At 37.8% G+C, this 11,296-nt stretch overlaps 1 protein-coding gene across 1 annotated transcript; it reads left to right on the top strand.

The window, feature by feature from the left end:
- The first annotated feature begins 3,012 nt into the window (after positions 1-3,012).
- On the top strand, positions 3,013-10,234 carry LOC131930095 (uncharacterized). Its single transcript, XM_059286456.1, has 6 exons — positions 3,013-3,351; positions 3,664-4,011; positions 5,141-5,245; positions 6,419-6,588; positions 8,880-8,979; positions 9,667-10,234. Exons 1-6 carry the CDS (start codon positions 3,013-3,015, stop codon positions 9,904-9,906), a joined length of 1,302 nt encoding a protein of 433 aa, XP_059142439.1. The 3' UTR covers positions 9,907-10,234.
- Positions 10,235-11,296: the final 1,062 nt, after the last annotated feature.

Genomic DNA, 11,296 nt, shown 5'->3' with positions numbered 1-11,296 from the left:
AAGGATTCAAAGTTCAAACTAGATCTGAACAGTTTACAGAAGCTAGTACAAATAGTTTTTATTCTACATTTTCACAGCTATTGTATATTTTAGCTTAATGATCTAGTTTCACATTTCATGTCATACATTCAGTAGTGAAGTTTTATGGAGCCTGAAAATTTTTTTTTCAAAAGTTTTTATAACAGGGGGATCTACACTGAGCCTGTACGTAAAAATATTTTAAGTGATTATTTTTGGTGAAACTCATTCAAATTTACAACAAAAAGAATTGTATTGGCTAACACCAAAACTGTTTCAAACTGATTATTTTATTACCCAAATACTTAGCCAGTAAAACAGGATTTCTATTTAAATATTTCTAGTGAGTAAAAAAAGTTAAAACCATTTTTATGACATTTGTCTTTCACTTAAAAAAAAGGCTAAAACTTTTTTGTGAGATATAAAATTCAACTTTAAGAATTCCCTATCAGTATATATACACACACACACAACCACACACACACTCACACACACACATATATATATATATATATATATATATATATATATATATATATATATATATATATATATATATATATATATATATATATATATATATATATATATATATATATGTGTGTGTATGTGTATGTTTGCTCGTGTGGGTGGGTGTATGCCAATCGATAGAATGATAGACAAATAGTCAGACAATAGACAAACGGTGAATAGAAACAATAGATAATTGGATAAAATATTATTTATTTATTGTAAAAAGTGAACAGCGCTAACTACAGAGAAAATTATATCTTTTTTTTAATAAATTGTTTTTTCCCTTGTATAATTCGAGTAAGATGATTTCGTGTTAATATTAGCATAATTAATTAATTACCGAGGTTGGTTTTGTTTTATCAGGTATTTCCTTTTTTGCAATGTCGATTACCTTTATTAGTCACCAGAGTGGTGGGTTACCTGTGCCTCGGAGCCATAGGCCTACATTGTGGGTGAGAATCTGGGTTGGGGGGGGGGGGGGGGGGGGGGTAGCTCTGGGATGCATTTAGTTAAGTAGTAATCAATGGAACTATTTGTGACATAATATATAATACTATGTGCGCTTAGTACACTGTCATAGCTTTAAAATAAGAAGGTACTGATTTATTTAACTTGCTAATTTGCTGAATTTTTAATTAAAGAATAAGCCACGGATTAGCGTGTAAATTATAGCGATTAAACAAGGTACCTATTAAAGGGGACAGAACTCGTCACTTGCGACTCACCAAATATTGTAATAGTTACATGGACATAGTACAGGTGTCGGCAACCTTTTGAGACGAAAGAGCATAAGTTACAATTTTTATAAAGAGCCACTAACATGTTAATAGTATATTTGTTCAGTATATATATAATCCTAAACAAGTATCATACTATATATATATATATATATATATATAACATTTAAAATAAATAGCTTTGAACATATGAGATAATCTCATTTGAATTTGTGTTGAGAGGATCTACTATGTCAGTCAGAGTACTTGCATTTGTTTTGAATAGCTCAAATCTCTTAGTGAAAACACCCTTCATTTTGTTTATATTAATGCTGAAGTGATTGAATAGAAGCATTGGCTTCATAACGATATTTTTTTTTCAGATTTTTCGTAATTAGGTTATTTACCGCTCATCATGTATTCAACAAAAATTTTTTTTTCTCGAGACAAACCACTTTTTCAAGCAAGACATAGACTAGATTTTCCTTTCAGTTTTGCACTTAGCTGGTTTAGTTTCTTTGTGAATTTGAATATTTCAATTCGGAATGGACAATGTAATAGGAAGTACACTGAGATAGGGAGTAACTAAATATTCTAATAGAATAGTGAATGTTTATTGTTTATAACTATTGTTATGTCGTTTATTACAGAGTGTTGCAGATTAATATTTTTATGATTAATTAAATAATTAATAATATTTGTGTATGGAGCTGAAGAGCCGCAACTTTACATCAAAAGAGCCGCATGCGGCTCGCGAGCCGCTGGCTGCCGACCCCTGACATAGTATATAGTATATATAGAAAAGTTAATTTTTAATTTATTATCATTTTTTTTTCGAAGTTCTTTTCAAGTCAAAACTACCAAAAAAAAATTTTTTTTTTAAAAATCGGCCATTTTCATATCATGATTCAACGGCAATTGATTTATGTTAATTACTCACTACAACTCCACTCTGTTGCAGTAAGAACCAATAACAATTGCTTCATGTATTGATTAGGTACTGTGTGGAACTTTGAATCGTTTGGTGGCAGTATAACTAGTAATTTTATTGTTGAAGAGCGTACAAAAGTGTTATTGATAGCCTTTTGTGGGAAGTGGATTCTTTGGATAATTGTTTTCAGTGTAATAAAGTGGATACTAAAATAATGTGTGCAATAAAGTGGATACTAAAATAATGTGTGTGCTATGGTGAATACATTTTAAAATATACATTTGAGAATTTAAAGATATGTGAGTTGACCAATTGTACGGCATATATTGCTTGATTCTTTTAAGAATACTCTTAATCTGTAACGTATTTTAGATAAGTGTTATTAATGTGAATATTAAGTTAAAAATCGCTGCTCACTTAAACAACAACAACAAAAAAAATCCTAGATTATATGGTGATCTTTAAGTTAAAAGTGTAAATTTTCATCTTCTTCTGTCCCGTGGGACACTTGTGGAATACAGGGACGCATCCACACCTCTCCATTGTATACTGTTTAGAGCAGTTTATCTATCAAAGTTATGCCCATAACATTCCGGCTACTTGTTCTTCACTAACGGCTGATATTTTTGTTTTGAACAACCTATTATAGTTTTTCTTTTAAGGATTCAATTCTTAAGCACAGGTACACATTGTCTTTTCTTGAAAAACAAATAAACTTCGTAGATGTGGACTAACATAATGTTGAGGATGTATCACCTTGTGGTAAAACACAGAAAAAATGTCCTCGTGTATTTAGTGACATCACTGTGTGTGTTATCAGTGTATTTATACGCCATGTTGGAAAACTCACGTTCTGAATTGAAGTCTCTTAGACTCTACAAAGAGGCGCGGTCTATACCTCTTCACAGGGATATGTACACACAAGATGGCTGGCCGGAAGTGGAGAACAACTCGTCACTTCCGGGCGAGGGTGCGTCCGTCGTCCACTACGTCTGGTGCGGCAGGAAGGTGTTCCAGTTCCAGCACCAGCTGAGCTTGTTGAGCGCCGTGAGAATTCTTCGACCTCTGAAGATTTATTTCTACTACCACCACCTGCCGGAAGTGGACGACTTCTGGTACCACACGTGGTTCCAGGAACTGACGCAGTCAGTGCCCAACCTGGTGCTCCGTCACGTGAACTTTGATCTACGATGCGGGTCACGTGATATTCTAGAACTCGCTATGACCAGACTTGCTAAGCAAGCGGGACTTTACTTAGAAGAGAGCACCATACTAACAAGATACCCCAAACAACTTAAAACTCAAAACTTTTTCTACCGATTTCATTGGACCGCCGAGCATAGTGACGTCACACAAGGTTTTATTTTTAGCAAATCGGCATTCCCGGAAAACACCATCCATCATAAATTAGATTATATTCTGAGTTCGGATTTAAAATGCGTATCTGTTTCGGAATATAATTCATTTGACGTATCTCGTATTCAGGATAACCCTTGCCTGATCATTACGCAATCAGTATATCCCAAAGACGTATGGGACAACTCCTCGAGGTTCTCAGAGCTAGCTCGCTGGATCCATTACGGGCGGAGAGGCATCATCAAAGTCCGACAAACAGACAGACCCCAGGACTACATCCCACTGATATCTCACCTGGTGTTGTTTCCGGCCAAAGAGCAAAGTGCCAAATCTACAGAGTTCCGGTTCCTGCATTACCTCAGCGTTATCTCAGCGCTTCACGTCGCAGGGTTCAAGAGGGTTTTTGTCCACGGGGATGAGATACCTCAGGGAGAGTGGTGGGACAAGTTAGGTGGGGAAAACGTCACGTTTGTGAAGGTAAGTGGTGGGACGAGTTAGGTGGGGAAAACGTCACGTTTGTAAAGGTAAGGGACAAGTTAGGTGGGGAAAACGTCACGTTTGTGAAGGTAAGTGGTGGGACAAGTTAGGTGGGGAAAACGTCACGTTTGTGAAGGTAAGTGGTGGGACAAGTTAGGTGGGGAAAACGTCACGTTTGTGAAGGTAAGTGGTGGGACAAGTTAGGTGGGGAAAACGTCACGTTTGTGAAGGTAAGTGGTGGGACGAGTTAGGTGGGGAAAACGTCACGTTTGTGAAGGTAAAGACAAGTTAGGTGGGGAGAACGTCACATTTGTAAAGGTAATACATTTATATACATTTATTATCATATCATTAGACGTCATAGTGATATTTTTTTCACCAAAAGAAATAAACCGGGAGTGATCTCTCCTAAACATTCTTGAATATTCTTATATAACAAAACGGGGGATGGCACCTCGGAATATAGACATGATTTTTAATTACTTAAACTTTTTAAAATTGAATAGAATCTCGTAGAAAAAAATGAATTGCCCACCAAGTGAACGCTAAATAATATGTGTACAATAGTGCGGAATATTATTAATACTTTATGAATTCACATGCGTTTTTGTTTTGAGAAATCGGAAATAGCGTATTACTCAAAATGTGATAGAAGGCAGAAAAGTAGATCTATTACTTATGTTTGAAATTTTGTTTATCTATCTGAAACAGTACTCAAGTTATAGGGTTTTGAAAAATTGAAAATAGAATGAGTTCACTTCCGGTTGAAAAATTGATACAGAACGACAAATTTGATAAAATGCTTATAAATGAAATTTCATGAACCTAGCTGTAACGGTGTTCAAGTTATCGTGTTTACAAACACACATACACATACATACATACACACAGAGACATACGGGCACAATTGCAAAACTATGTTTTTCCGACTAAGGGAGGTTAAAAACGTCGAGATTTGTAAAAATCTCATTTTTTTTTTGCCCGATTACAATACTTTCTATATATTTCGTAAACGACAAAGTAAAAAAGGAAACTATTCATTTTAATCACTCTTTCAAGGAATAATACATTTAAATGAAGTTATAACACACATTACGATACTACGTTTAATCTCTGATGCTCCGCGCAGATCGAACAACCGGAAACGGTGTTCCAACATGGCGTCGCCGTCCCCGCCCACCAGTCTGACGTGCTGCGTGTCTTAATTCTGCTCAGGTACGGCGGCGTTTACCAGGTGAGTTGATCAGTGGCGTGTACACGCGTTTGGTTTGCTAGGCCAGTTTAGACGTAATTAATTAACACGTTTTAAAACAATTTTGATCAAGTATATAGTCGTGTCTATCGTTTTTACGGTGATAGGAAAAAATGTGCAACAGGAGACTGCGCAAAAACTTGCGCAAAAGAATTATTTTTTAAAAGCGAGCATTTTTAGTCATAAGTAAAAAGATCACATATGCATCGTAGCATAGTGAAACATTTATCCACGGAATACGACAAAATTAAAGTGTAGTAGTATATTTACATTAATGTGTATGTAGTGTTTCTTCCAGGCATCTCTTTGGAAAATTTAGTCCGCCTCCCCCCCCCCCCCACCCCTCGAAAATATCAAGTGCCCCCCCCCCCCCCCCCCCCGGGAGAAAATAGTCTGGAAGAAACACTGACCCTAAGAAAACCCTATCTTGAAACGTATTAGGTTACTAATGCACTACTTTCACATTCAAGCAAACACGGATGTTTGATTAGCTTGAATGATTTATTCGCTTCTTGAGTCTGGAAGAAACACTATATTTACGCATTTTTCACTTTACGCATATTTCTCATCAGAGCTGGGTGGACTCATGGAGTCAGAGATTAGGACTTTCGTTTTAGCAGTGATGCGAAATCTAATATGGAAGAAGGCCTTACTTTGGTTGTAACAACATCCCAGTTTTTGCTCGTCTTCTCTCAAGGGGGTCGGCGTGGTCGAGTCGGTAAAGCTCATGGTTGCCCTCGGGCAGATGAGGCTCGTTAGCTGGGGACAGCCACTCTTTTAGGAGAGACGACTTCAAAATTAAACTACTGCTGTCTTGTAGTTTGTTCTTGGTTGGATAAAGGCTATGAAAACAAGCCAAAAAAGAAAAGCAGGCTGAAATCGGAGAATGGCCTCAATGGCGCATAACCAGTTGACACGAATACTTAATTGTGTTGGAGGGGATCCCTTCCAACACTAAAAATTGAGAACGAAAAAGAAGAAGAAAGAAGCTCGTCTACACACCTAAAAACCCAAAGATTTAGAGTAAAATAAAAAAAAAGGATACCTACCACCACCCCTTCAAACCACGCTATACAATTATATATAAATTGATCCTAATGTTTACATTGATCTCATCTATTTTATCTCTCTCTCTATATATTTTTATCTCACCAGGACACTGACGTCATCTGGGTCAACCGAATCCCCGACGATTTAAGACGGTACCCAGCTGTAGTGTGTAACGACTGGGCAAGAAACGGGGCGTGGCCGGGTGTGTTTAACATTGGGGTGCTCATGGCGAGGGCTGGGTCCGAATACCTGAAGCATTTTCTGAGAACATTCGGGTGAGTGTTGGTTAGAATTGTGAGTACATGCTGGGTCCGAATACCTGAAGCGTTTTCTGAGAACATTCGGGTGAGCGTTGGTTAGAATTGTGAGTACATGCTGGGTCCGAATACCTGAAGCATTTTCTGAGAACATTCGGGTGAGCGTTGGTTAGAATTGTGAGTACATGCTGGGTCCGAATACCTGAAGCATTTTCTGAGAACATTCGGGTGAGCGTTGGTTAGAATTGTGAGTACATGCTGGGTCCGAATACCTGAAGCGTTTTCTGAGAACATTCGGGTGAGCGTTGGTTAGAATTGTGAGTACATGCTGGGTCCGAATACCTGAAGCATTTTCTGAGAACATTCGGGTGAGCGTTGGTTAGAATTGTGAGTACATGCTGGGTCCGAATACCTGAAACATTTTCTGAGAACATTCGGGTGAGCGTTGGTTAGAATTGTGAGTACATGCTGGGTCCGAATACCTGAAGCATTTTCTGAGAACATTCGGGTGAGCGTTGGTTAGAATTGTGAGTACATGCTGGGTCCGAATACCTGAAGCATTTTCTGAGAACATTCGGGTGAGCGTTGGTTAGAATTGTGAGTACATGCTGGGTCCGAATACCTGAAGCATTTTCTGAGAACATTCGGGTGAGCGTTGGTTAGAATTGTGAGTACATGCTGGGTCCGAATACCTGAAGCATTTTCTGAGAACATTCGGGTGAGCGTTTGTTAGAATTGTGAGTACATGCTTTTGATAGAACGGGAGATTCGAGTTTCCTTGAGCATAAGCTCAGCGATGATAGTACCTGGCATGAATTGGGGATTACAGCTGACTATAGTGCTGAGCATTCATGTACTTAGATACAAAAAAAAAAATAATAAAAAAAAAATAGAAATAAAAACAAGAACACATGAACGCTGCTTTACCTGTTCTAGTCTTTCAGTGTTAGTTCTGTATTTATTTGAAAATTACCGATTACATTTTACTGAAAGCTTGGTATACGTTACTTTTGTGAATTACAGAAGTCATTAGTTTGTGATCCCACCGTATCTCTATCTCTGACCCCTCTATTTATGCTGTATCTGACCCCTCCAGATCACTGTCTCTGACCACTCTAAGTATTCTCTATCTCTGACCCCTCTATGTATGCTGTATCTGACCCCTCAAAGTATTCTGTATCTATGACCCCTCTAAGTATTCTGTATCTATAACCCCTCTAAGTATTCTGTATCTATGACCCCTCTAAGTATTCTATATCTCTGACCCATCTATGTATGTATGCTTTATCTTTGACCCCTCCACATCACTGTCTTTGACCCCTCCAAATATGCCGCATCTCTGACCCCTACAAATCTCTGAGACCCCCTCCAAATCACAACCATGTCTCTAAACCAAATGGGTTAAACTCATCCCCATTCAGCACAACCGTTTCGGCTCTCATATCCAAGACCTTCAGTTTAACGTAAGAACTCATTGGAGTTCCCCACATAAACGTGGATATGTTGTTTTAAAAAACACCGTTTTTTTTTCTTTCTCTGAAGCAGCTGTAAAAGAACCGGTATAAAAACTACCGTGTCAATATTAAATATATTTTTCGGTTTGTCTCACAATCACCCCCCCCCCCTCCCCATAATACCGGCCCGCTGTTCCTGCGATAGCCCCCAGCACATTGTCAGCACCAACTCATATCTCCGAGTCGTTCTATCAGAAGTTGTGATCTGCGGCTTACACCTGCCAACACACGTTTAGGTTTCAGTAATGCTTGGTGAATCAATTCATTGTTCACAATCGTCTCCTGAAGATCAATATAGTCTGTACACAATAGCTGCCTTATTAAATATGTAATTAGGTGTACATTTCACATTTCACAATTCAAATTTTAAGATTATAATGAAATGCTAAAGAAAGATTATATATATATATATATATATATATATATATATATATATATATATATATATATATATATATATATATATAATATATATATATATTATATATATATATATATATATATATATATATATATATATATATATATATATATATATATATATGTATATGTATATATGTATGTGTTTACAGATATACGTATTCATATATATATATATATATATATATATATATATATATATATATATATATATATATATATATATATATATATATATATATATATATATATAACCAAGGGCAAGTTATCACTATTTTAAAATAACTCGGATACTCTTTTTCAGACTGAATGTCTTTTTTTGTGAACGATCAATCGGTATAGAGTAAACAACAACAATTTTGTATTTTTCCCTAGCTACTATAGAGACGACAAGTGGTCATTTAACGCCATTCTCATGCCGTACAAGGTGTACGAACAACACCCAGATCTACTCTACGTGGACAGGTATCTACAGGTGTGTTGAGGATAGGTGTATCCATGCATACACGGTGGGGCATACGGGTGGTGTTGATTGAACATGTTGGAATAGGGCTGGTAAGTAGGTCACCAACCAGTTCTATGGCTCAAGCAAAGTTTTATTGAGCCGTAGAACTGGTTGGTGACCTACTTACCAGCCATTTTATTAAACTGAGAAATTATTTTAAAAGCACACAACACAATGTAATCGTGGTCGGATGGTAGAGCGTTCGACAGCAAACCCGAATGTCTCAAGTTCGGATCCTGGACGAGTTTCTAGGATGTTGAGCCTACCTAGTTCTAGTGGGTACCTAGCTCACGTTAGGGAAAGTAATAGGGCTGGTAAGTAGGTCACCAACCGGTTCTATGGCTCATGCAGGTTTTACTGAGCCGTAGAACTGGTTGGTGACCTGCTTACCAGGCCTATTGCGACTGTGCATAGTGCTTTCCACACTGTAACTTCATATGCCGAAGTCAAGGAACTAGGTGAACTCTACTTCACCTGCTCCATTGACCGTCTGGTCCGAACGTGTCCTTTAAATTTTTCTGTTACACAAAATTCTATCCTAGCTAATATTTGATACGCAGACATTTTTAGCACCTTAAGTCGTAGCCCCTATCCCCCCCTCCCACCCACGTCACCCCCAATACGTAAAGATTTTTCTCTCCCCTCTCGCCCACCCAGGCAACTTGCTACCACGGCGTGTGCCACCCCACCTGGCAACCCGACTACTTCCGGGACATTCTGGACGAGAACCCGGTGGAGCCGTTTGACTGGAGGGACGCCCGGGCTTTCCACTTCACCGCCCCCAAACCCCCAGAGTCGCTGTCGACGCCGGAGAAGATAAAAAACGGGAAAGATGTTTTTGCTGAGATGGGACGGATGATATTGGAGAAGAGCGGAAGGCTGGATTTGTTGTCATGACGTCAGAACACTAGAGTGGGTCGATTCTGATGACGGTAAACAAATGCTTAGAGTTTCTTTTAGGCATCTCTCTGCGACGGAACTGAGTCATCACTGACAAGATCCGATTGTGAGTTGGATGTGCGTCTTGACCTCCGCCGAACCCCTGAAACTGATTTACTGAACCCGTGGGGTTCGATCGAAACCAGGTTAAGAACGAACCAATGTTCGGTGGTTGTAAATAACGTAGGCTTTTTTTTTCATAAGGGGGTAGCACCGGATGGAAATATCAGGATGCGTAGTTTTCATTGTTACTTCCCTTACACCAGGAACGATTACAGTACGACAAAATCTGACTGCACGACTTAAAAGGGGACGACTCAGCGTTACCCATACACTTTAAAATCTCATACTGACTTAAACAAGAATCTATACACTGTGCTTCATTTTTCAATCTTTGATTTACCGTGCTCATCGTGTTTTTCTATTTTAACTCTTAATATGTTTATCTTACGTTGTTGATCATTATTCCATGTAGGCAAAGGGACACAACCACACCTCTTTTGTGATTTAATTTAATTTTATAAAAATTTTTTTTACTACATATAACTTTCTTCTGTTTCTTATTAAACAGTTTATTTATATATTTTTTTAAGTGTTTTACTTTTTATGTACGTAATATAAAGATGAAAATTTTAGAAACATGAAAAATACAGTTACTTTAATTAATATCGATTTGGCTAAATAACACATTTAAAGAAAGTTCAATTATGAAAATTACAATAGTGCCATATATATGAAGCCAAAAAAAAGTAAAAAAAAAAAAAATTACACACCTATCTAAAAAAAATTTTTTTTAATTTATAGAAAAAAAATACATAAAGTATTAATTTTAATTTAGACAGTCTCAAGCCAAACAACCCTCTATCAGCCCTCGAGTAAATTAAGGTTTGAACAGTCTTAGATTTCTCACTCAGGTTTTAAAAATGCACAATCTGAATGGTAGAAAGAAATACACACCTCACCCTCACCCCCCCCCCCCCCCCTCCCTCCACTTCCCAACACCCAACCGGACTGGCGGGAAAATCAAGGGCAGCGTCCCCTCATCCCCAGGGGTCAATTTTGTGTCATGGAAAATTTTGGAATGATAGATCAGTATGTGTATTACAGAGAACCTTTTCCCCACGGTCATTTTTGTTTCTGGCCATGGGTAGCTACAATGTGAACTTTTGACTTCGCAGCTGAGGATGGAGCACAGTAAACTAAGCAGTCAAAAGAAACAGAGTTGCACACCATATTTTGGTCTAGTTCAGGGGTCTCCAAGCTTTTCAGTCCGAGGGCCGCATTAACTATCAATTTTCAGTTCGGGGGCCAGTTAGTTCCAGACATGTCTTTGATTTTTCTGGGCAAA

The sequence above is a fragment of the Physella acuta genome, unplaced genomic scaffold (assembly GCF_028476545.2).
Source record: "Physella acuta isolate Inbredline_101_S28 unplaced genomic scaffold, ASM2847654v3 ptg001716l, whole genome shotgun sequence".
NCBI classification, from domain to species: Eukaryota; Metazoa; Mollusca; class Gastropoda; family Physidae; genus Physella; species Physella acuta.
The sequence above is the reverse complement of the archived record's forward strand: the minus strand, read 5'-3'. Positions and strand labels throughout refer to the sequence as shown.

Excerpts from the sequence above, each read along its gene's own strand:
- LOC131930095 (XM_059286456.1), top strand. The coding sequence starts at position 3,013 with ATGTTGGAAAACTCACGTTCTGAATTGAAGTCTCTTAGACTCTACAAA. Across the intron at positions 3,352-3,663 it reads CCAACCTGGTGCTCCGTCAC|GATAACCCTTGCCTGATCAT; the intron begins GTGAACTTTGAT and ends TCTCGTATTCAG. Across the intron at positions 4,012-5,140 it reads AAAACGTCACGTTTGTGAAG|ATCGAACAACCGGAAACGGT; the intron begins GTAAGTGGTGGG and ends TGCTCCGCGCAG.